General features: G+C 42.1%; 1 protein-coding gene across 3 annotated transcripts in view; it reads right to left on the reverse strand.

The window, feature by feature from the left end:
* LOC311049583 (kazrin-like) overlaps window positions 1–27512 on the reverse strand; it is an 84213-nt gene that overhangs the window by 7527 nt on the left and 49174 nt on the right. For 2 of the 3 annotated variants that reach the window (XM_084063241.1, XM_084063242.1), the window contains exons 2-3: window positions 25997–26107; window positions 565–759 (exon numbers count right to left, since the gene is read on the reverse strand). In XM_084063241.1, coding sequence (XP_083919367.1) covers window positions 565–759; window positions 25997–26107 — 306 coding nt within the window. Of the gene's footprint in view, window positions 1–564; window positions 760–19236; window positions 19513–25996; window positions 26108–27512 lie in introns of those variants that run through there. The other variant, XM_084063243.1, reaches the window with a different exon arrangement.

Consider the following 27512-nt stretch of genomic DNA (forward strand, 5'->3'; position numbering starts at 1 on the left):
GGAACGCATCTGTGTCATTTTGAGATTTCTTAGAACAAAATATTTTGAGATGGGGGTCACACGGCCAACTACGTATCATTTTGGGGGTCCTTGACATGAAAAAGTTTGAGAACCACTGATATATAGCATTAGTTTTTTTCAAAAAACTGTTAGGATTTAGAAAACATTTGTAGAATCCCCAGCAGCAAACTTTCACGATTTTTCTAAAATAGGTCTCAACTCTCCAAGTGCCAATGAAATACAAAAATATGTTCATACTGTGCCAGCAATTTTTTTTTTTTAAGTAAAAAAAAAGTGCTCAGGAGCCGAGATACAGCCCTTTTCAGTAATAAGTTAAACAAGAAGTGAATGGAGCAGCAAATCTTCGGATCACGATATCTTTGGTTCTGAGCATTCTTTTTTTTTTTAAAACATGTTTTTTCATTTTTAATTAAAAAAAAAAACGGGATTTTTCGTTCTTGGCACTGAGGGCATTCAGAAAAAACTCGGGATAACTCGTTTTGTGGCACTGAGAGAGTTAATGGGTTTAACCACTTCAACCCTATAATCCTATAGAACCCTGACCTTGTAGGGCCTCCTTGGCTCGGTCCAGCTCCTGCTCCTTGTCGCTCAGGTGGACGCGCAGCTCGGTGGCGGAGAGCAGGTTGGTGGAGGAGCCTCCGACCTGGCTTTCCTCCAGGTCTTTACTCAACATGTCCTTCATCTGCCTCAGCAGGTGCACCTCCTCCTGGAGCTGGGCCACCTCCTCACGCAGCAACACTGAGGAGCAGAGAGAGTGAGGGAGAGAGAGAGACATTTTGTTATGACATGTATTCTCGTTGAATGATATGCTATTAATGCCATGGCAATATGAGCTTGTCGTGCCAATAAAACAATATCGCTGCTGTCGGCTAAGAAACCTTGTATGTCCAAAACTGTTGCTCATTAAATATCATACTAAATACATCTTAAAATAATAAAAATAGCAGAACTGCAAGCTCCGAGCTTGCAGTTCTGAAGTTGAAATATGGAGATGGGAGGTTTCTGCCCGACAGCAACGATATTTTAATTTGAGAGAGAAAAGTTTTATTTAACCAAAAAAAAAACATATTTTAAAAGTGAGACCTATAGCCTGGGGGTGAGAGTGAGAGTGAGAGTGAGAGAGAGAGAGAGAGAGAGAGAGAGAGAGAGAGAGAGAGAGAGAGAGAGAGAGATGAGGAATGGAGGAAATACAAAAGAGGAATGAGGAAGTGAAGGAAGGGTGTAAGTAAGGAGGGGTCGAGGAAGCCTATGAAATCAGAGGAAAGGGAATGTTCGGATGGAAAGAAACCAACAGAAAGAGGAAGCAAGAGAGGTGAAAAAGAGGAAGGACAAAAAGCAGCAGAGAGAAGATGCTGGAAGGTTGTCATGTTAACACGGAGAGAAAACCCAGCAAAGGAACAGAGAGGAAGGGTGTGATTATGAAACATATGATAACAATTAGATTAAATTGACACCTAATTTCTTCTGCAAGACGCAAATGCACGCACAGACACTAACACACACACAATGCACACACAGTGGCTGTAGCCATGGGTGTTCGAGAGGCACAGACAAACGAGGAACGACAGACAAGACTGAAACCGACAGAGCTACAGGGCAAGTGAGAGAAAAGCAGCTTGATAAGACTCAAATAAATATCGGCGACGCAGGCTTGAGTCATGTTCCTGAGCCGCGCGCTCTCCATCTACATCTGAGTGAGAGCCTCCTAACCCTCGGGGAACAGCCTGAAAAACAGCAGCAGGGAACTATAGGAACGGCACGCAGAAACTCAGAACAGTAATGGACAGACATTAAGTTGACTAACGCACGCACAAGAAATTCACTTTATTTTTCTCGAAAAATAACAAGAAAAGCAGAGGCTATGACTTGCTAGGAGCACCGGATTGTGGGGTGGGGGGGGGAGTTTATTCACAGATTGTATTTTAGGCCAGTAAAGGAAATATTACAGCGGCAACAGAGAAACAATCTGTCATTTTGATTTATAGTGTGCAGAAATGGTTCCTGTATAGATCTAGCGTGGTTGGTTACAGAAGAATGCACAGTTTTTTGGATGACTGGACAAAAGACATGCAAACTATACAATATAATCTGCAGTCCCTGGTACCAAATCTACAGCTGGGTTATTAGAGTCTTGTGTTTTTAATTAGTGTTTATTTATTTATTTCAGATTTAGTTTCAATTCCATTTCCTATTTCAGGTTTAATTAATTGATACCACATCATAGTTTTACAACTTTTTCCTTTTAGTTTAGAGGAAAAGAGAATTTAGCTCACTTGAGGTGTGTGTGTGTGTGTGTGTGTGTGTGTGTGTGTGTGTGTGTGTGTGTGTGTGTGTGTGTGTGTGTGTGTGTGTGTGTGTGTGTGTGTTTGTTTGTGCGCGCATGCCTGTCTATGCCTGCAAGTGAAACTATGTATGCAAATGACAATTATAATGCATGCTTGCATGCAAAGTTATGCACAACCCATATGTGCATGAGTCTGCGTGTGTTTTTGCATGTGTGTACACGTGTGTGTGAGAGAGTGGGCCTCCCCAGGCCTGCAGCCAGACAGCACGGGGCTGCAGCGGTACCGATAAGAGTGGAAGGGACAGTCCATCGCTCTCTGTCAAACTCAGGACTGCGGAGACACGTTGGGCAGCTCTGTATCGCTTGTCGCAAAAGGAGTTTGTTTCCCTGAGAGAGCAATCTTTCACTGCCGCCTTGCAACCCAAATCCTCTTATTCCTCTGTTTACCTACAGGCTTTCCTTATATGTGTCGCAGGCAGCCATGGCTGCTTGCCTTTGATCACTCTGTAGGAGCCGAGAGGGATGGAAGTATGCATTCCAAAACTGCTTTGAGTGCTATACCTTACGGTCATCTTCAGATCCGTAAATAGGCTCTTTGGATTAACTTTGCTGTGATTTATTCTTCATCGTGATTAGCAGTTGCTTAGCGCTGCACAGAAAGAGACAACTTGCGGCATCTTCCACTTTTAGTATGTCATTTTATTCTATTCAGTATTTTAGTAGCAAGTATTTTTGCTGGGTGTATTCCAAGTTCTCGCCTGTTGTTTTCAACTGTTATGATTCCTTTCATATTTGGTAGTCAAGTCACAACACCAGCGACAAAAGAGTGTGTGATCCTTTCAGATGCAGCGAGAACGGAGAGTAATTTAGAGCGGCAAACAGTAATTCCCTCAAATATACCTTCCCATCGATCCAAGGTCCTATCATTACCATCCCACACACACACGTAAACACTTTTGGCTCAAAAGGAATAATGGCCCCCCACTTTTAGGCTCTCAGCCGGCCTCCACGTCTAGTTGAATTCAAGGCGAGGCAAAGTCTCCGGGAATGGTCTTTATTTTGTGGGTATTTCAGCGTGTGGAACAGCCTGTTACAGCCCTTCAAAATTGCAAAGACACATTTCTTGAAACCTTCAGCCATTTTCTCACCACTTTGAACACAAAACCAAATATCTTCAAGCTACAGACTCTTCTGTCAAAATCACCTCAAAACCATTTTATCCACGCTCAAAAGCAAACAATGCTTTCAGATCATACACAGCCAGTTAATATATATTTAAAACACTACAGTCGACTCTACATAAATAAATGGGGATGTAGTTACAGAAAGTTTTTTTATTTCTTTTTCAAATGTTTACAATTAAAAAAGTATAGTTATCACAATTAACAGTGAATTTATTGTAAATACAGTATTGAATGTTTGTATATTCAGCCCTTGCATACAAACTAAGAACAAAGAAAACTCTAAATGAAAATCACATAACAGTACACAAAAAAATGTGAGGCAACTGCAAAATCAAAGTCAATGACAGATTAATTCCCCCTCACCGTCATGTCTTTATGCTGGTTCCAGCCAGCCAGAGGACTTTGTCCACCACATGAAATATCTCTCCCTTGCCAAGAATGAGGGGAAAACCCTCTGGTGTGCTAGACCCAGCCTTGACAGGATTCCACACACCTACAGTATGTCACCACCGGCCAATTCCATTTCCCCTGGTATATGGGTTTCGGTCAAAACCTTACACTGCCACACACTCTTCTATTGGGATGAGGAAAGGTCTGTATGGTAGAAGGCAAACTATTGGCGTAACTCTACAGACCCAAACCACCATATATACCGTAGCTCTTTTCAACTGTAAGGGTCACCCAGAACCTATGGGTCTTGAAACTTTTCCAACCCATGAAGTTCTGTGATGCTTTCTTGTTACGTTTCCATTAAGGGAGAGGTAGGTCATAAAACAAACAACACACAACGTGTCGCATCACAACGTGTTGTGAGCTTATAGATCTGCTATTTTTGTTAGCAGATCTAGCAGAGCCAATAGACAGTATGCACTGCCTGTTCATGATCCTGCTGCTCACGCTCACACTAAACCTCCTGACAATGAATAAAAACTTCCTTCCCCCCCTCTGCCACCTGTGCCCTCTGAACTTTTACTGTAATACTGTAGCAAAGACATATCAAAAGAAAGCAAGACTGCCAAACTTTGCTTGACATCCTGTGTCTGTGTAACGTAGGTGCCCGGCCCTTTAGGAGACCAGAAGTAGGCCGCGAGTTTGCCCCATGGTTACATGGTTTGCCCCATGGTAAATACTGGAGACGGTCTTCACTAGCCACATATGTTCAAAACATTTTGACATTAAAATGGTCTTTTTCAGACAGACAAATCGGGAGGAAATTATCGTTGTTTGAGAACTGTCTGTGTCAGCAACCCACAGTGATCATTGGACGTTAGTGAGGTCTGATCGCACCTACTTAGGAGACCGGAAATGTGTACCATTTTGCACTAGTGGCAAGGCATGTGGTTGGCTAACTTGGTAATATATTAAAGGAGACAAACCATGAATTAAATTTTTTTTTTTTATATTTAATATCATATGGTGTATGTCCCTCAAACCATTTTCAAAAGGTTTGAGCCTAAATCAACACTCAGATATACTCATCCCAAGTCAATTCTCTCAGGCTTATAAAGCACTTTCAGCTGCAATACCAAAACGTCCTGTTGGGCAGAGGGGTGCTACTGAGCAATTCTGTCTGTCAAAATACATGGGCAGAATGTTTCGTGATGTAAGCAAACATGCCATTCTGAGATCGGCCTGTTCAGACACGCCCATTCTGAAAATCTATGAAATGAGAATGAATGACTGAATGTTAAAAAAAAATATTTTTTGGGGTACAAGAGACACTGGGGAGCCCAAAATACAAAAAAAAAAAAAAAAAGTGAAATTCATGGTGTGTCTCCTTTAAGGATATTTGACTGTAGTCTGTCCAACTGGTTTGATCACATCATTAGAAATTAGTGTGAACCATTTTGAGCTGTTGTGTGTAAACAATGATAAGAATTTTGGAACACAAGTGCAGAATTTTGCAGAAAGAGTGAATGAGATCTGCAAATTGTGTCTAAATACCTGAATAAGGTTTCTCCAAAAGAGTGAATTCATTTGACAAATGGGTTTGGGCCGCTATACATTTGGTTCAGAGAATGGGCGGTTTAGTGTTTTAGCCATGCTGAAAAACTTCAAAGTGAGTGTAAGTAATTGCATTTCTTAAAATTAAAACAAGTGTTAAATAGCTTATTGCAAGGATTGCTATAGTGTTAGTTCAGTAACAGGGTTCTCCCTCGACCCCCTGTCTCTCCAGCTCTCTCGCTCCAGAAAATGTATTTCCTGTTTACTAGAGCCGCAGAGACACACTCTATAGCAACGATTACTATCAATATATAGAGCTTTCACAGAAAATAGGCGAGCAATGCGATGCAAGTTTAGCAAAGACAAATCATACACTACTATACAATATCTCAAGACAACATGCTGTGTCACACATGCCATCTGTAAAGCCATCTAAAGTGCCCGGGGTCATGTGAACCACACAGCAGTGTATGTGTTGTCATTATCCAGCCTCTCTCTGCTGGCTTTGCACACACAGAAAGGTGCCAACTGGAACCGAAACTGGTTCTTCAGAGTGATTCCATAGAAAATGATTCTATACTTCATCGACCAGTGTCCCCCAGGGTCCACTCCTTTATTCCATCTGCACCAAATCTCTTAGCCGAAAATAGCAGATATACGTCAATTTCCCCAAATGTTCGCTTATTAAGACAAGCCCAAAATTGGGATGCAGGGGTTTAGGTGGTTAAAGGTGCCTCAGTGGTCTTTGACAAAAAAGGTTCTCTAGAACCATATGAGAAACATGAAGAACCATTCACTAAATAAAATGGTCTGGAATAGTTCTTTGTGGAACCATATCGCCTTTTAAAGAACCATTTAAGAACCATTATTTTTTTCTGTGTGCAGACAGCTTTGCGAGCCATTACTGTCATTACTCAGGAGCAGAGAAGACCACTCTCTTCTCCACACTCCACGGTCGGTCCATTCAATCATCTTCTCAACCCAACCTCCCACTACTGCAGCGCTGCTAGCCAGGACAAGACCATCGCATCCCTGCTCCTGATTATTTCAAGGCTGTCACAAACCAGGACGCACGCACGCACACACGCGCACGCACACATGCACGCACACGCACACACGCGTACGCACACACGGAGAAAGCAGTGGCTGTTGTATGGTGATCATGCTGTGCAGAAGTACATGTGCTTGGAAAGGTATAGAGTTGGACAGACATTGACAGACATTTGGAACCAGTTTTTTTTTAAAACATTCTCACATATTTACAATATGACAATTAATCCCAACCCATATACTTCCATCTTTGGGGACAGGCTACTCCCCACTGAATATAAGCCCACAAAACATCAGTCAAACGCTATAGCCTTTGCTTCACTTGTAATTCGACGTCTCACTCTCATTCATTGGAAATCTATAACGCCACCTTCCTTCTTCCAGTGGGTTGAGGAGATGATGAAGGGTCCTTCTGGTCGATCGACACGGTCACAACCTTTTTTCTGTTCTGGCCCCACAGTGGTGGAATGAACTTCCCACTGATGTCAGGGCAGCAGAGTCACTGCCCATCTTTCGCCGCAGGCTGAAAACCCACCTCTTCAGGAAACACTACCCTTCCTCTTTGTCTGGCTTACTTGTTGTTAACTAGTTGTACAAACTCTTGTTTTATTGTTGTACTGTTTTATTGGATCTTGTTTAGTCGATATTTTTTTTTTTTAGGTAGCTGATATATAGCACTTTTACCTTAGCGCTAGGTATACTCTTGGTTGCTTGTTTTTGCAGGAAATGCACTTAAGACTTCTGGTGATTAGTAGTTTCGTTCCCTACCTATGTTGAATGCACTTATTGTAAGTCGCTTTGGATAAAAGCGTCTGCTAAATGACTGTAATGTAATGTAATGTAATGTAATGTAATGATGAAATTATTGCCGCTGGAGAAGATTAGATATACTAGGACACTGGGACACTTTTTTTTCTGGATTGGGGACAACATTGTTGATTGCTGCACCCATGTTAAATTCGAAAAAATATAAATAGTTAAAAAGATTTATAAAAAATGTATCCTTCCATTTTGCACCTAATAGGTTTTATTTTGTTAAAATTAGAGTCATTGCTATAGCGTGAACAGCTCTCCCTCGTCTCTCCAGCTCTTTAGTAAACAGAAAATACATTTGCAGATTCAGAGTCCCAATTTATTCCTATCAGGAGAGAGAAAGATCACATAATGATCAGCTTTAGATAGTGTTCCAGTTCCAATTTTGTCTGCTCATTGTTTTGTTTGATCGCTTCCAATTTCTCTTGTTTATCCTGTCATCATGAATGAGTTCTCTCTCCTGACTGGATAAAATTGGTATCCCTGAAAATGTATTTTCTCATTTTCTGTTCACTAAAGTGGTGGAGAGACGGGGAGACCCCTGTTACTGAACAAGCACAGTGATTGCTATCAGATAGAGAGCTATGTAAGACTTAATTAGAATAAAAAATCACTTTAAGTAATTTCCTCACCTTCTGTCTCACTGTTCAGTTCTGTTTGGCTTGAAGTGGTTCAGCTATACACTATATTTGCCTAAGATAATGCAAGACAATGCTTACACATAGTACCTTTACTATAGATCCTCCTCATATTACTGTAATTGTCCTCTTATTTACTGATATATCTTAACAGTATGAAGCTACATCAATATATGCAGGAGCACTACACTACATCATATGAATGCGTGTCTCATTGGACAGCGGTATACTGTAGATTCAAAATGGATAAAAATGAATAATTTACATCTGTCTTCAATAAAGCATTATAAATTCAACAAGTTATGTCCCCACAGTTTTACTTGCAGCGGATTATCTGCATTAGGAATAAGGCAATGGCAAATGATTAAGCGAACCGTGACCATTAAATAAATCCATCTTAATTATGTGCATGAATTTGACTTTTCCCATTTCCTAAACCTCACCATTGCTCTTGGTGCCTGAGAAGTGCATGTTTCAGAAAGTATTGACCTTAAAGGACTATTTAACATAACAATCTACATAGACTGGTACCCTGGTATTTTAGACGCTTAACAGAGAATACGACGTGTCAAAAACAGCCGATCTACAAGCTCACAATGTGTCACAGATACCGCTGTACGGCAAAGTATAAGTCAGGCTGGGGGCGGGGCGACATAACTTCAAATCAATATGACGATTATTTCAAACTTTTGTCTCAATTACGATAATGAATGACATTAAAAAAAGAAAAATGCACCATTGTACAACAAAGTAGAATCTCTCAAGACAGATTCTGCAAAATAGTTTCCTTTTACCGAATGGGTTCCCAGATTGAACAAAGTATAACACAGGGTTAAGTGATTTATCACACTAATGAATTTAGTCGATCATGCAAAATCTGCTAGAATTTCTTAGTGTAGATTCGATAATAGGCAAGGCTAAATAAGAAATAAAAAGATTGATAAAAATGAACCCCTGCTTCTCGATTATTCGATTCACCTACATGAGCAAAAATAAGTCGGTTATTGGTTCTAAATATCGGTTTCGATACATTTTTGTTTAATTGCCCAGCCCTCCATCAGAGGGAAAGGTTGGTCTGGTCAGACTACTTTAGCTGCTATGGAACAAATATGCCCGACAGCTATTGTCTAAAGCTACGACTGTGACAACCCCAATCCTGCCAGTCGCTGAAGGACAGCTCTCAAGAGATAACAAAATGCTCTCCTATTATATTGCACAAAGCCCCAGCCATATAAGTACATTGATCCTGCATTATGGGCTTTACTTTTTTCATATTAAATGTGCCATAAAGTAGATGACGGGAGGAGGGGGGGGGGGGGGTATTTCTTTTGCGATGAAAGCACTACTATGGAATCTCAACATGTCAAAATAAAATCCCACAATCCTTGGATTACTATTTGATTGTCAGTTCCCACAATAATCTGGAAATAGAGCAACGGATTGAGGTATTTTTGTTTCCTTGCGACGCTCCCGACAACTCCTGCAGTATTTTCCCACACTGTCTCTGCCCTGTTCTTTCCTCGTGGGGTCTGGCGGTGCTGGTGCACAGCAGTAATGTGCTGTCTGCTGGGGATGGGGGGGATGCGGGGGGATGTGTGTGTGGGGGGAAGTGGAGCTAAGGGATAAAAAGTAATGACTCTACTGTGCAGAGACAGTTTTTTTGCAGTAGCATTGCAGGTAGATACTCCAGCTAGTACAATGTGACATCAAAGCACCTGCAGCATTCCCTGGAAGGTTTCTCACTCAGATGGCTGTGTACCAAACATTAACCCAGTGATTCTCAACCTGTGGGTTTGCCAGAGGGTGTTGGAAGTGGGTCTCCCCAAAATCATTGGCAAAACACTATGATTTTATTGATAATATAACATTAATATAAAACAATTTATGTTAAACAAGAAATGTCATTGTATTTTATTTTTTGGAAACCTTGAAAGATGAGTTTTCATTGGTACCGGTAAATAGGAACTTAAAGTATACTATGTTGGTTCCATTGATCCAAGACAAAAAACAATACATTAATTGATCGTTAAAATAAATATGTTCTGAAAACACAAGTAGCCCGCCATGTTAAGTGGTCAGATGGGTGGGCCGCAAACCTTTTATACTTGTTTTATACTTTGTCGTACGACGTATCGTCGGTTCAAAGTCGCTACACCAGAAAATGATCAACTTCTATATTTTGTATTTTTGACATAAAATGATATAAGTCAACTGAAATGCTGAACAATGTCCAAATATGAAAAAGCTAACGCAACAAAAAACCTTGTGGTGACAGACATGTGCATGCAGAGTTACCAGAAACAAAGGATGCTTCACCACAAGCCTTTCCTACATTCCTGCTGTAAGCAATTCCGCTTTGAAAAACCAACACCGCGAACAAATAAACTTTAACAAATGCTATACCGTATAAAGCTCAGAAAGACTTTAATATCTGGGGTGTTCCTGTCCTGTATGTACAAATGCATTGCCATTTATGGACTACGATAGACTTACTAAACGTAAACGATGACCGCAGCAAACTTACTTGTATCCCTATATCATAACTGACCCATGGGCTCTGTATCATGCCCTGAAATCACACAGTTTAGTGTTCATTTAACTACAGTATATGCAAATATGGACCCAAATGTGTAAAGAATGTAAAGAAAGTGTAGCTACATGAACCCAAATGGGTTGATCATATTTAAGTTCATATACAGTAGTACGGTATGTACAGTAAAATATTATCATACACGTTTGTCTCCAGAGACACATGTAGCCTATATTTCTGACCAGGAATGAGCACAAAGTATAGAAACCCAGGTGAACAAACCTCTAACAATACATGTAATATTCTGTATCAATAATACTAGCAATAGGGGTGCAACAGTTAATCAAACTAATCAATTTTAGGGGCAAATATTGACATTTCTTTTACTTAAAAAAAATGTAATACAGAAAATAGCTAATCAACAAAATCACGGTGTGTTGCATTGTGACACATTGATTTTGATTGATTGATTGAATACTTTATCTAGAAAGACATGGTAAAAGTACATGGAAGTACAAGGTCCTCTAAACTGGATTGCTCATAAAAGCACAAGGCTTATTTAAAATGAGATCCCCGTGCACTCTGCACTCTGCACTCTGCAAATCATGATGACATTTAAGAAGACATACACATATACACTACTATGCAGAACGTCATACAATCACATTGTGAGATCATACTGTACATGTTTTGTCTACTTTCTGTATTTTTCAGCTACACCATTGTACGTCAAAATATGAAATCGTGGTTACTCAGACAAATCTATATACTATTTTTTTTGCATCGATTCGTTGATATGAAAAATGTTAAACATATTAAAAAATGTATCATATAAAAAAGAAGAACGTAAGCAACAGCATGCATTGGCCTAGTATACTGTAGTTCTTTTGGATCACTTGGGGAGTGATCATCAGAACGACACTTGACTGCAATGAACTTCTAATGACTGCATGGTGATCATTATAAATAAATTAGCTTTGTATTCCAGAGTGACTTTCAATCATTATACAGGCTGTAGATCTTTATACTGTACCTCCCCTGTCTCAGGGCAAAAAGCCAACTATATATGCGTGTGAGCCAGAGGGTGTGTGTGAGGGAAAGAGTGCGTGTGCGTGTGCGCGTGTGTTTGCATGCGAGTGTGATTACAAATGCATGAGCATCTGTATGTACAGTTTGTGTGTGTATTTGGGTGGGCGTGTGTGTGTATCTGAATGAGCTTCTGTATGTGTGTGTGTATTTGTGTCCGTATGCGTATGTGTGCGTGCGTGCGTGCGTGTGTGCGCGCGTGCGTGTACGTGTGTGTGTGCGTGTACGCACGTGTGTGTGTGTGTGTACGCACATGTGCACGAATATGCCCACAGCTGTCACAGTGTGCACGGTGCTACCACAGGAGAGCAACATATGCCTTCTGATCTCTGGCCTCCTCTGATTACAGCGTACAAGAAGATGAGGCCAGATTGCTATGGGAGATGATGACAGCAGTCTGCTTCAGATCTTGATCAAACTCATCATGCAGGTAATAGCTCCAACACGCTGCCATGCAAGAAAATACAAGCCGGGTGAACCAGGGTGAACCCTGTTACCTGCATATTAACCCATTAAAGCCGGGAGAGCATCTGTGTCACTTTAGATTTTAGCTTTATACTAAATATAGCATCATACATTTAAAAAAAAATGGATTTAGAACATTGGTTCAGAACAGTGGTTCTCGAAAATAGCAGATGCAGATGTAGCAAAACAATTTAGCAAATTGCAGATGTACAAGCTCACAGTGTGTCACTTCGTGCCGTGCTGAGAGCTTGTACATCTGCATTTAAAACATTTTTTTTTTTTAATATCAAAAATGTTTTAAAATTTTAGAATTTCTTTTAACACAAGTCTTCTCTTCTGGGGGTCCCTGGCACAAAACATTTTCAGATGGGGGCTCGCGGCCATATATATATCAATTTGGGGGACCTTGGTACGGAAAAGTTTGAGAACTGCCGATTTAGAATCGGCCTAAGGTCTTAATGGGTTAAGGGTCGTGCGATATTCATAATCTGTATTTGCTTTACAGTGCATGCTACCGCAGATAAGACTTCTGTCTCTCTGGACAATTATCTTGTGCGGTAGATACATATGACATAGTGTGGATTGCACAGGTCACCACGGTCCATCTACCACATGGAATAAACATAGCGTATCCACTCAAGCTGTCTGTTCAGCCTTTCAAAATCCTTAATGTACCTCCTACAGCTCTCATGAGGTCGGTTTTGGACCTTGTGAGGCTGAGAGGTCTTGCTAAAAGCACTCATAAAAGAGACCGAAAATGGATGTTCCGAGCTACATTTTCTTTCTACACAAAATGATCTGTGATCTCAAAAAGAGTATGCTGTTTACAAATCAAGACAAAGGGATGACAGGAAAACATCAATATGAAACGCAGGCTCCAAAGTGAGAGGGAGAGAGAGAGAGAGAATGAAATAGCAAGCACACTGACTCAGGTGGGTGGTAAAACAAGAGGAGGGACTCTTTTAAAACATGGTCATGACTTTATACAGGGGTAGACAGAACTGTTCCCACAACAGGGAACGATGAACCGAACCTGTGTTTTCAGTTTTTCTGTTGGTAGCTGAAGAAAACGGAGAATAACCATTCTGACGCCTCAAACACAGCCATTCACCCTGTGTAAGCTTAGCTAAACACAGAAAAGCACCTACATGTAAAGGTCAGGTCCATTTCCCACTCAGGGTATTACAGTGGCTTTCTACTGTATAATATATGGGTATAAATAATGCATGCGCTGGCTCAGTCTCAACCTGTTGACCAGGGGATTCACCAACCTAATTCTAATTCACCACCAATGAGAAAACCAGAAACATTACTGTCTGTTATAGCAGTGGTGGAAAGTAACTAAGTACCGTACTTACGTACAATATGGAGTTTTTTTTAAACTTTACTGGATATTTCCAATTTTGAATACTTTAGTATTGCAACTTTAGAATAGAATTATCTACTCCACTACATCTCAGAGGCAAATATTGTACTTTTTTACTCCACTACAATTATTTCACAGCTTAGTTACTAGTGACTTTGGAGATTTAGACTTTATTACAAACAAAATTAACCGCTGTATTTTATACTTCGCCTATTAGAAAATACCAGATTTGAGAAAAATCTTTATTTTACTTTGGTACTTTAAATATATTTTGATGCCAATACCTTTACACTTTTACTCAAGTAAAATGTTGAATACAGGCCTTCTTGTAACTACTTGTAACAGAGCATTTCTACAATTGTGGTATTGAAAATTTGAGTACTTCTACCACCACTGGTGTCAAATGTACATGCTAACATCCTTACTGCGCAAACTGAGAGACTCATGCAAAACTGCTTCCAGCTCACTAACCTTACATAGTCAAGAGTTTTAATTTTACATTGTGTACACAAGTGTAAAGATTATATGGTTTCGGTTCCTCAACATTATAGCAGCAATAAATACATAATTAAGAATAATAACAGTAGTAAGCTGAAGGCAAAGATAGCAAAGTATGCACATTGATCAGCGCTGTGTGCAAGGGTCCTATTTCAAAATGTTATATCCGTATTATATATGTGCACACAGTCCAGTATATATTTACTTTATTTAAGTATCTATTTACGCATATATGTCTGCATATGTTTGTGTGTGAAGTCTTAATATTCAAAGTGTCAAGCGCCTGAGTGTATACACACACACACACACACACACACACACACACACACACACACACACACACACACACACACACACACACACACACACACACACACACACACACACACACACACACACACACACACACACACACACACACACACACACACACACCTTTGTCTATGAAGAAACAGTTTTAAAGAATGTGTGTGTGTGCCTGCGTGCATAATGTATGCCTGTGGGTTTGCATTACAACTGAGGTCAGTGCATGGGTGGTGAGTGCAGATATATAATTGATTCACACGTTTATTATGGTCAGATTAGGCACGCTGCCAGAGATGTGACAGTGGAAGAGAGTGGAGAACCTGGACCAGCCTGTTCACAATTACAATGTCTAATGTATGCTCTTGTCGTACAGCGGTGTTGTGTGTCAAAAGTAGGGAGCTTGTAGATCTGCCGCCGTAGGACTAAGTAAAAATATGACGAGCACACACCCGCACCAGTGTTGCCAGATTCTGCGAGAGAAACAAGCAACCAGATCTATTTAAGAAAATGCAAATAAATATTTTCAGATAGGAGTCTGTAGTCAAATATTTACTGGTCAAATAGTTAGAAAAGCCTTAACACTCCGGTTACTGAATGTCTGTCTGGAAGCTTAGCATAATATGATAACAAGCTGCTACTCTCTCTATGTCGTCCTCAGATGAGCCCTCCATCGTCGGCCGCTGCGCTGCCACAATGTTATTGTGACAATGTTAATGGAAATGAGTGGTATCTGCTAAAGCTAGCCATGCAGTATCTGTTGACCACCTACTCCCAATGCCCTTGGTTGAACCACACCGATCTTCAAAGTCAGCCTTCTGTTGTGACAATTAACAATTACAATTTAGGCATTTAGCAGACGCTCTTATGCAGAACGACTTACAAGTGCGAAATCAGAATAAGCAGAGTATTCAGCATGAACCCTAGTCAACAAGTTTTGTCTTTTTTGTCTTTAATGCCAATAACATTTTTCCATTCTATTCTATAAAAATGACTTGGTAAATACACTACACTGTAGTACCTCAAAGAAAATAGGATACCAGGTAAACAATGAACATAGCATCTGTCTAAACAACATGCTATCTAATAACATCATTAACCTTTGTGGATTGTGGTCAAGCAAAAACATATCTGAATAACAATAACATGTGAACAAGTATCCAAGATACAACCTACATGATCTCAACTAACACTCGTGCAGTTTCGTTACACAAACAATACCAGCCTCGCTGTCGCTGCTGGTAGATATATTTGACCAAAGACCTCAATATTGGAGATTCCATTGGTGATTTCAGAGGATATTTGCACACAAGATCATTTTGAGAAATGATGATCAGTATTACAGATATGAATCATATGATGACCAAACAGCTAGAGGCATTCATTGTTCATTCATTTCAGTCAGCTAGAGCAGACTCTAAATAAGTTCAGAAAATGTTATGACTTTACTCAAAGTTTACACCAGGATAAAAACACATCTTATCTTTATCACAATATTATGGAAACCAGTAGGAGGAGACCTGGTTAATCCCACAGGGTAAATTCAGTTTTCAGCTTCACCCAGCTGATGCAGATGGTTCTGTGAGTGCTCAGGGGAAAGCGCTTGCTCTTGCTCATGGACACCTCGACACATACCCAGGGCCCGGGAATCAAACCTGGCTGGGACCTAATACATTTTAGTGTGTGTCCCAGCCAAACCATGACATTCCATGGTTACATTCCCACAATAAAGAGTTGGGAAATCAGTGACATGTCAGCTGCTTAGTGGAACAACAATGTCATCACTGACTGCTAAAATTAACAACTGGAGGGTTCAACACAATTGTCCAGTTGCCTAGCATACTGGTTCTCAACGAGGAGTCCTTGATGGGATTCAAGGGGGTCCCCAGCCAGGTAAACGAATGATAGTTAGTAGCCAAATGTACCTTTACAGGTGTGTAACTCAGAGAGTATACAAATGCATCCATTTGTACAATCTCTGAGTTACAGGATGGCAGTAAAATTAGATTTTTTGCTGAATGGGGCAGATGCTGCTTTGTCATACAATCTCAGAGTTAACATTGAGAATACAGTGTAGATTGGGGGTCCCAGAGAGGAATCATAGAGTCAATTTCTCCACCCTGTCAGGGTGGAGAACTGGAGCACTGAATGACTGGTGTGGTACACAACGCCCTTTGTGCTCTTAAGCAAGGCATTTCAACTCCACAGGGTCCAGTCAGTGGAACCGATTCTGCATCTGGCTCCATTCTGTCACCCGGAATTTGCCAAAAATGGACACGGGCGAGCGTAAAAGACCTGTTCTTTTGTCAGTGGGTTCATTGTTCAAATGCAGTGTTATGTTTGCGCAGATGAATGTACAATAGCCTGCCGTGTTCAGGGGCGCGCACACACACAATAGATGAATAGAAACAATAGTCAAAGAAAAAAAGGTGAACTAAGCTCTTCTCCCCATGGAGGTGTACACCGTGTTCTATTTCTAGCGGTCTTGGTTGAGGATGGGACAAGTTAAGCACAACGCTACAGGACTCTGTGAGGGTGACACTGGCTCTGATGGCGCCATCTGTCACCAGCAAACTCATTAACAACTGCAATTTGGAGATGAGGCCTCCGAGGGCGCAATGGACCGGCGGTGAAGTGAACCAATTTATACTTCGTCGTGCGACGAAAATAGCAGAGCTACAAGCTCACAGTGTGTTGTGTCATGGATGCAGCACATTGTGTGACACACAAATTCAAGGCAGGATCAAACTCAGTCCCATCGCTTCAAACATCACCAGAACACCCCACATGTGCTCACCCAGACACACATGTACATAAACGTGCACACTTACAAACACATACATACAAAGTCAAATGTGCGCACACGCACAAATGTGCGCACACACACACACACACACACACACACACACACACACACACACACACACACACACACACACACACACACACACACACACACACACACACACACACACACACACACACACACACACACACACACACACACACACACACACACGGGCATGCGATGCAAGGGCATGAAAGTAGGCTACGACCTTGTGTAACTTCTCTTGTTCTGTCCAGCTGTACTGAAACCATTATGACATCTCTACAGTAGGTGAACGGCAAATGTCACTAATCTAACCAACCTGTCATAACTTAATGAACAACATTTATATTTCCTACACCCATACAGAACGGTTTTGACATGAGTTGGAGTCTTCTATGTGTTACATATGAAGGTTATGAGTCATTACAGTCATGGTTGAATTATTGTATTGTACTGTCATATACATGTCATTTTATGCCAGAACATGTCTTCTATGTCATTTATGCCTGAGGCATAGAAACTGTACACGGTATGCACTATGTCAAATAAGTATATGTCCCGATTTAAAGTATACTTTGGCAGTTTCATGCCGATCTACAAGCTCACAACATGTCGCGTATAGCGACACATTGTGAGCTTGCAGATCGGCTATTTTCAAAACACACGTAACAATGTAGAAATGATTAAGGAATACAAGTACTTAGGCAAGGTGATTGATTTCCATGTCGTCATTGAACTAAAACACTGATACTATTTCGAACAAAAATGCCAACAGAGACTGCATTTTATGTGCAGGGCAGGTTGAGACAGTATAGGGTGGATGCAAATCTAAAGGTACTTTTCAATCTTTTGAAGAGAGAGTCTTAGCATTTTGTTTTGTTGTCTGGCTATGCTTCATTAACTGTGAGTAATAAAAACAAACTCCATAAAATCATAAAACGTTTCCAGACAGATTGCGGGGGGTTCAACATAAGGTAGCAGCAGAATGACATCAACGTACGAGACCCCAGTGGTTAAAAAGGGCAACGCTATTATACCAATGACGCAACACACCCGCTGTACCATCAATATTACCTCATGCCATCAGCATGATGACATACCGTACCCGTGTTATGAACCAGTCTAGCTCAGAGATCATTTGTCAGCTGAAGCATAGCACTTCTGAACAAACAGAATGAATAAAGAATCTATCAAAGAATCTATCTATAATTTTTTGGAACATGTAAAATATGTACAAGGAAGTGACCTCATTCCTACTTCAACAGTATCTTGGGCCCAGTCATAGTTTCTGTCCTCAGACTATGCATTATGAATGAATGATTATGTCTTTTTTGTTTTCACGAGTAATGTATTGGGTTTGATTTTATTTTGATAATGTTAATTATTAGTATATATTTTTGTTTAGAGGAGCTTCCTGTGGACAGGTGTTGAAAATTAGCACTTGTGCTATAGACACTGTAAACAAAACATCTGGTTCGTCCAATGTATTTGTGATGTCCACATCAAATAAAGAAATCATATCATATATCATAATGTGTACTAATACACTCATAGTTTACTGTCCTCAGACTATGCATATGAATGTGTACTAAGCCGCTAAACACTGTAATACTGTACAGCACTCCATCCAGCCAGAACTACTCCCCAGTCATGTACAGCGCTTATGGTAGATTAACAAAGTATTAGTGTATATGATCCATACCCATGTCATATCTAGGTCAGCATTTAGTACTAATCTGAACCACAACAATAAATACGACTGGGATGCTGTAGTGTATGAACACAATGTAAACACAACAATACAACAGAATACCTGGGCAAAGAACTTTGGGTACATGAATAAAACCTAATTATGGAGACCCTGATGTAATGGATAAAGCTACTAATCATTCCCAGGGTAAATTAAATATTATTTAACCGACAAAGAGTATTATAAAGAAAACAAGGCATGTGCATGTGCCCTTGGTCTTCATTTTTACTCTCTGTGTTAAATTAACCCTGAGGATCTTATTACACACACACACACACACACACACACACACACACACACACACACACACACACACACACACACACACACACACACACACACACACACACACACACACACACACACACACACACACACACACACACACACACACCTCAATCTTTATAGCCTGTGCTGCTGATCTTCCTATCCACCTGCCTCCCACCTCTCTCTCTCTCTCACACACACACTCACCGGTCTTTCCCTCCTCTCTCTCGGACCTCATGTCCTCCACGGTAAGCGCTCCACTCGGCTCCACTGTCAACGCCGGTGTGTGTTCTCATAGCAGGCCAGAAACATACACCCCCAAACACACACATACACACACACTCACACACTCACTCACACACACACGCACATACATGTGCACCATTCAAACTCAGAGCCACAGACAGCCTTTAGCCAGCCTGTGCCGCTCCCAGTTGCGGTCACTGTGACTCCACCCAGACAGGTTTGTATTTAGCACCTCCCCCTGCCAAGCTGCTCTGCCTCTCTCTCTCTCTCTCTTTCTGTATACCTGCTTTGTGACACGCCCAGAGGCAGTCTGGGTAACATTCAGCCCCCCTCTTTCCCTCCCTCTCCCTCTCTCTCTCTGCAGGGAAATGTATTCTCTGTGACAACACACCTCCCAACCTCCTCCCACTCTTTCGGTGTGTTTTCCCTCCCGTGCGCCGCAGGGGGGGAGGAGGAGGGGCTGCTTCAGGTAAACAGCCCAGGTGAGTCACCACAGCGCCGAAGCAGCCAAAGTGCTCTCGCTCCCTCTTATGGCGGAGAACTGACAGAACGCACGCACATAAACACACACACACACACACACACACTCACTCACACTCACTCACACTCACACTCACACACACACACACACACACACACACACACACACACACACACCTCACAACACAGCTCAACATAACAGTCAGCGAACAACATGGCCGACTGTCAATAGGCTAGCGAATGCGATCCTATGGTGCTCGCAGTCTAGTCGTGGTCTTTCGCAGTTGGTTCTTACATTTCTTTCTTTCCATGAACGCCCATAACACTGACAGCATACAAATGGACAGAGCTCAGAGTTACAGCCCTGTAAGGGTCCATTTGGAACCCCTCAAGGAACCCTGGCCTGAAGGTCCCTGGACCCCACTTTGAGGACCACTGGCCTGTTGTGTGTATTCATTGAGTTTACATTTCTTTGCAGTCAGGTGGAAACCTCATATATCCAAAACTATTACTTTTCAGGATGCAAATGTAGCGAAAATAGCTGATCTACAAGCTCAAAACATGTCGCGATGTGATGCTTTTTGAGCTTGTAGATCTTCTACTTTTGCTACTTTCGTGTGACACTAGTGTAGTAAGTATGATGAAGTAGAAGTAGGGCATTATTTTACAAAAAAACCCATAAATGAAAATATGGAGGTATGAGGTTTCTGCCTTACAGCAACAATTTTATCCTTCCCTACAGGGCAGTTTCTACAGAGGAGAGAGGAATGTAAACAGTGAATGGCAAGGATGTAAGTTTTATTATTAGTCATAGCAAGTAAAAACAGATGACAGTGGTGTGGTATGGGGCTGAGATAATGCGTGTCCAAAACACTGTACAGTATTATGAGTGTACACTTTTAGTAGAGTACACTTTTAGTAGAGTACACTTTTAGGGCGTTTTCATATTAGGTGTGATTGCTTCATACCAACTGCGAGAACTGTAAGACTGCCCCCCAGCCTCCATCCCCACCCCCCCTCTCAGCTTTCACATTAGTAATGTTCTGTACCCGAGTTGGACCCAGAAGTAGTTAAAGGACCATAACAGGGTCAATAGATATCATTGTCTATTCACAGCTTGGGCCATATATCATACATAGACCATTTTCCTGTTAATGGCTGTTTTTTAATAGACTTATTTTTGGCAGTTTTATTTCAGATCGCTCCGTGTCGAGAGAGACAGGAAACCAAGGGTAGAGAGAGAAGAGACGTACAGTATGACACAAGAGGGTAGTTGCATTCAAACTCGGGTCCTCATGCTAACAAGGAGCATATCGCCACTGTTGGGTGGAAACCTTGCTAACCAAACCTTGTGAAAATAGCAGATCTACAAGCTCACAATGCGTTGCGATGCGACGCATTGTAGACTGCTTGTAGACTGGCTCTTTGCCAGACCCAGGGGGTCGGCCTACAGGAGGCTTTGTCTGTCTGTCGGTCGGTCTGTCTGTCGGTCAGTAGCCTCAATCTCCAGGCTTTTATTGTTTAGTTTTGCTAAAAAATAAAAGCCTGGAGGAACACGTCGGTGTACCCGGTATGGGAAGTGTTTCATTTCCCCAACCAACCAGAGTGCAGTGGGCGTTGCTCGTAATGTTGTGTTAGCGGGGCGGGGGTTGACGGACAGATCGGTGAACCAATGGGATCAGGCGCAATCTCTCCGCGCCTCAGATACACCCGCCCCTCTATACCCAAAAACAGGAGCGCTGGTGCAGCCTAGTCGGTCAGTGGTCCCTCTTTTCCTCCCCAGCCATTCAGGAACGCTTCAGATTTCAACCACTCACTTAGAAACTCCATTCAAACTCTAAAAAATCCAGCTTACTGTGTACATGGGTGTTTGTATTTTTAATTTTGAAACAATTTGTAGTTTTTGAAATATTTAACTTTATTAATACAAAACCTACAGTAACCACATACAGCCGATCTACAATGTATCGTGTTATGAGCTTGTAGATCTGCTATTGGGTCTGGCAGAACCAGGTCTCCTGGTCTTGTTTCACTACTTTTGCTTGTATGACAAGGTAGGGCAAATGACAAAAAAACCCATAAAAAGAACATTTGGAGATACAAGGTTTCTGCCGGCAGCAACGATATGGTCTGTGCACTAGCTAGCTCACCAGGTACCCAGCTGTTAATGGCTTAATTCTTTTAATTATTTCACATTTGTTTACATTTTCATCTGTCATTAAAAATGAATAATTGAGCCAATGTTGGCTAAACATCACTGCACGGTCATTCATGTTTGAATTTTGTTTGTAAATCAATCTGTTCTCCGGGGACCATTTCTGGCTAGACTTTTCAAATCAATCCACACGCTTTGAAATGGATTTAAAAAGCAACGATAACCTAACTTTGACAAACTCACAATGAAAAATGTGTGTGCTGGAATTTTGTGTTCCTCGATGACTCCTGCCACCTGCATGTCATCTGTCACTGCATCCATACACCTCCTCTTTGGCCTTCCTCTTCTCCTATCACCCCGCTATTTCTGCTTATTTTTGTTCGTTTTCGGCTATAATGACATGCCCAAAATAGGGACACCAGGTTGAGAGTGGTTGAGCCCTGGGTAGCCCTGGGTAGCGTTAGTGTCCTGCTCTGACCTGTATGGTTATAGCAAAACCCATTAACATGTCACCCTGTTGTGTCCTTCACAGGACCTGTCAGGGGACTGTCTATAGGTCTGTTAAATGGTGCCTCGGATGAGCGTGAACACAATCTCACAGGTAATAGAGTTAGGGGCTGATCCAGGCTGCCTCGCTGTCAGAATGTGAGGCAGCCTGGAACCTCAAGACTAAACAACAGCTCTTTGACAGAAGTAATACTGCAGTCTAACAGACAAAGGAACCGCTGAACTGCCATGCTGTGTGGATCTGACTGACTGGGATGATATAACCTTGTATCAGAGACTTTGGTTCGGGGATGAAAAGTGTAAAACATTGACCTGTAAGGGTCACCTGATGCAATGGGATGTGTCAATCACTGACTTTCTTATTTTCTCTGAGCTAACAGCAGGTGTTGGTAGAAAAGACTGCAATGCTGTCACACTCACAAATACCGTGCTTTGTTGAGTGTTTCTTTATTGCTGGCCTACTGGTATACACTCAATATGTTACATGTTATACAGATTATATCATGGCTCTGTTTTCTGAGTTATTTTGTAAATTAACTAGAAGCTGATGACCTGTTGTGAGCTTGGAATTGTAAGGCCCATATAATATTTCACGTTTTTTCTCCTACTGTCTTGAGTACATCGGTTATATTTAAAGACCTATTTCCTACCATCACACACTTCAAATAAATATGTGTCTATATATATATACACACACACACACACACACACACACACACACACACACACACACACACACACACACACACACACACACACACACACACACACACACACACACACACACACACACACACACACACACTTTTGTAATCACAAGGTCACACCATCTTGACTCACAGCAGCCTCAACTCTTATTCACCTCGCCGCTTTAATCCTGACTGGCTCTTCGGTCTGACATTTCTTCACGCTCCCGCCTGTCTGTCCTTATTCGCCGACTTAACTCCCTGCACCTCCATGTCATTCATTTGCTTTACACTTAATAAGCCAGGAGAAAGGGGGGGGTGGGGGGGGTCCTCAAAACCATTTTTTCACCCTCCCCTCTATATTCTTCTGTCACTCTCCCGTAGCTCTTTCAGACGCACAGGGGGTTGAACGTGTCACACTGCCGTTATCAGTGCTGGGGACCGTTTGATAGAGAGGCGTTCATATATTAGTCAACCTTGAGCGGATGGAAGCAGACAGGGGATGATGGACATTGGGAGAAGTAAGAGAGAGAGGAGAATAATTGACTAAGGTCCCCGGTCGTCTCTGTTTGGGATGAATGGAAATGTCACCTATTAGGCACATGGTGCACTCTTGCCAGAGGGCCGAGATGAGATGGAGCTAGATTAGAAATTGTTCGCTGTCGGGCAGAAACCTTGTATCTCCATATTTCAACTTTTTATGTTTTTCTTTCTTCCGTAAATTAATGCCCTACTTCACCACACAGAGTGTCACACAAAAGTAGTGAAACTAGCGGGTCTGCAAGCTTGCAATGTGTCGCAGGCGACGCGTTGTCAGCTTGAAGGCCGGCTATTTTCACTATTTTTAAAATGTTTTTAGAAATAATAATAAAAAAGGAACGGTTGCAGACATACAAGGTTTCCACCCGACAGCGATGGAATGCAGCTCATTGGCGGGGGGACTTTGTAGCTCGGTAAAAGCACTGTAGGGAATAATAGGAGTGACTTGGACAGCTAATTAGGATGGCCCATAAGACTCTTATAGATTAAGCAACAACATCCAGGTGATCAATACGGGTCCAGGACGACGCCATCGGTACTGAACATCAATACTAGCTTTGTGAACCTAATCATCACTGGAGGGAGACTCAGAGAGACAATTATTCTGAGTTGCACAGGCCCCTTTGCAGAAAAGATTGTAAGAACGGTGATTGGAGAAAAATAATGGGCCATTTCACAACATAATAATCACCCAGCGCTATAAAATGCAATGCAGCCACGGCTCCCAATAAAGCTCCTATTCAGTCTGAGGCAATTTTCGAAAGCGGGACGACGGCAAGCCCCCTACAACAACAACAATCACACACTTGATGTCAAGTTTGTTGCATGAGTCACACATAGTGTTGCCATGTCTGTTTATTATAAGGGGCTTGGGGCTTGTTTGTCTGTGAAGTTGCTTGTAAATTACTGGTAGTTGCGGGTTGCAGGTTTTTGGTATTATTTGTAAAATGTAGTTGCTTATTTTGGCTTGTTTCCTAACGTTTAAACCAGTCCACGCCTCTAAAAATATTTTGTGCCCGGGACCCCCGTACTAGATTTGCAACACCTCCGTACTTTCACTCAAGTAAAATGTTGAATACAGGCCTTTTACTTCTAACAGAGTATTTCGACATTGTGGTATTGCTACTTTTACTTACAGTAAAGTACACAATCTGAGCACTTCTTCATTTACAAAGTAAATAAGTATTCAAGTACTCAAAAGTACAAATTACGACATACACATACATTTTCTGAAACTCTCTCAGAAATTTGTAGAAATGTTCAAAAATAGTGAAAATAGCCGCTCTACAAGCTATTTCTATTGGCTATTTTCATTTTAATTAAAATAGGGCTCAAGTGGTTAATTCATAATATATTTTTTAAAGTTTTGGTCCCAAGAGTCCCTTCCTAGAGATGCAGTAGAGTAAAAATATTTCCTATTTCAAATGTAGCGGAGTGAAAGTCATCAGCTTGAAAAGCAGAAAAGAAAAGAAGAAACAAATACTCAAGTAAATGTACTCAGTCACTGTCCACCACTGCTTTACACTAAGTAAAAAAAATCGGAATACTTCTTCCACCGCTGGCCTGCCCTGCACGCCAGTGTCAGCTGAGAGAGTGTTCTTTAGCCTTGGTGTACACATCAAAGCCTGCAGAGAGCTGCCAGGCCTTTGTACCCTTGTTCCCAACTCCTATTATCAGATTGTTCTCACACTCTTACACAGCGCAGGCCTTTGCTCCAGTGTTAACCTCCGCCACAAGCTGACAACCCCGTGTCTTTTAACTGCCGAGACCAATCAATCACCAACGCACACTTCCTGGCGTCGTCAAGGCAACGCCTGTTATGTTATCGTCGCCGTCGGGCGGAAACCTTGTATCTCCATATTTCATGTTTTTCTATGGTTTGGGGTAAATTAATGCCCTACTTCGTTGTACTGGAACAAATGAAGTATCACGCAAAGGTACCACGAGGGTATCACAAGGGTATCACGAAGGTCACGCAAAAGTACAGTATAGCGAAAATAGACGCTGTTTTCGCTATTTTAGAAACATTTTGAAAGTGGTTAAGCGTGTTTTTTATGTGGGTTTGATAAATATCGTGAAAAAGAGAATGCAAGCACTCGTCAGTTGATTAGTTCACGTTTATCGGGTGCACGGTCCTGGCAGAAACAGTATCTTTAAAAAGATAAGGCCTTCCTATGGCCTATGGCCTTCGTCAGCGGGATTCATTTGTTAAATATCGAACTAATGAAAAGTATCAACAAGAGCTCAACTACATGGCAACACAGGTTTGTTTTTCCCATTTAAAGTAAGTAACGGTTTTGGACATACAAGGTTTGTCCGCCCGACAGCGAACATTTCCAAGGCAACGCCTTACCTTTGCCAAGCGAGGAGTCAGGGGTGCCGAAGTCCATCAGGCTGGATATCTCCGTGGGGTGGTAGCACATGTCTGTCACCATCGTCTTCTGTCTGTGATGCACAGATGGGTCTGCGAGGAAAAACAAACTTTAATTAGACTAGCACACAGTGCTGGGAGGCTCAAGGTGAAAACTCTTTATTCACACCCATAAAGCGAGGGCGGTGACAATGTAAGGTTTATACAGAGGAGTTAATAGCTGGGTTGCTGTGTGTGTGTGTGTGTGTGTGTGTGTGTGTGTGTGTGTGTGTGTGTGTGTGTGTGTGTGTGTGTGTGTGTGTGTGTGTGTGTGTGTGTGTGTGTGTGTGTGTGTGTGTGTGTGTGTGCGTGCGTGCGTGCGTGCGTGCGTGCGTGCGTGCGTGCGTGCGTGCGTGCGTGCGTGCGTGCGTGCGTGCGTGCGTGCGTGCGTGCGTGCGTGCGTGTGTGCGTGCGTCATTAGTCCTGCTTGTGGAGGCATCCTCTTTGTGCTGTTATTGAAGTGGGAAGAGAATACAGTAAAGGAGAAAATGGTGTGCAAGTGAGCACGCACACCGTGTGTGTGTGTGTGCACACGCGCGCATGCGTGCTGATATATGCATGCATGCTGAGCTGTAATGTGAGTCAATCAGATGAGTCATGGTGGCAGTTGTCACTGCCGACACCCCCCACCCCAAGGACACGCTCAACGCAATTTGCGAACATAATTTCCACCAAATAGTTCAGTGCGGTTCACTAGTCGGTAATTACCCGCATCCCACCTCAGCTTTTATTTGATCACTGTTCGGATCCCTTCCCCTCTCATCTTTTCCCCCACATCATGTTCCCCTTGCTATCGTTTGTACATCTACAGTATGCTCCTGAAATGGAGTCCGTCCATCTGTGTGATTCCACAGATGTGCACCCTGTGGAGCCGCTCTGCCAAACATCCCCTCAGCTAATGGCACTGATGGAGCTCTGCTGGGTGTGATGAGCTTTGAAAGCCAAGGCTCATCTACTCTCTCTCTCTCCTTACTCGCCTAAAACTACTGGTTCTCAATCTGTGGGCCGGGGCCCCGCTGGTGGGCCGCGAGGGGTATCGCAAGTGGGCCCCCCAAAACAATTGGCAAAACACTGCGATTTTAATGATGATCAAAAAGTGACACCATGAGGTTTGGGTGGCGCAGTGGTTAAGTGCCTGCCCACCACCACTGAGGCTGGGAGTTCGAATCCACCGCGGTACATCCAGCTTTGTCGAGCGTCTATACCAGTGGTTCTCAACCCGTGGTCTGGGGACCCCCAGTGGTCCTTGAAGGGGTTCCAGGTGGTCCCCAGCTAAATGATGGCGAGTTGGTAACCAAATGGACCCTTATAGATCTTTAAATCTTGAGAGTGTAAAATAAAACCGGGTCCATTTGGTTTTATTTTACTCTCTCAACAGTTAAATTGTTGTTAAACATCTGCAGTACTTCATTTACAAGAAGTCTACACAATTAGAGAATGTAGAATAATTGTTATCTCT

Source organism: Gymnoscopelus microlampas (genome assembly GCF_963454915.1).
Source record: "Gymnoscopelus microlampas genome assembly, chromosome: 7".
Lineage (NCBI taxonomy): Eukaryota > Metazoa > Chordata > Actinopteri > Myctophiformes > Myctophidae > Gymnoscopelus > Gymnoscopelus microlampas.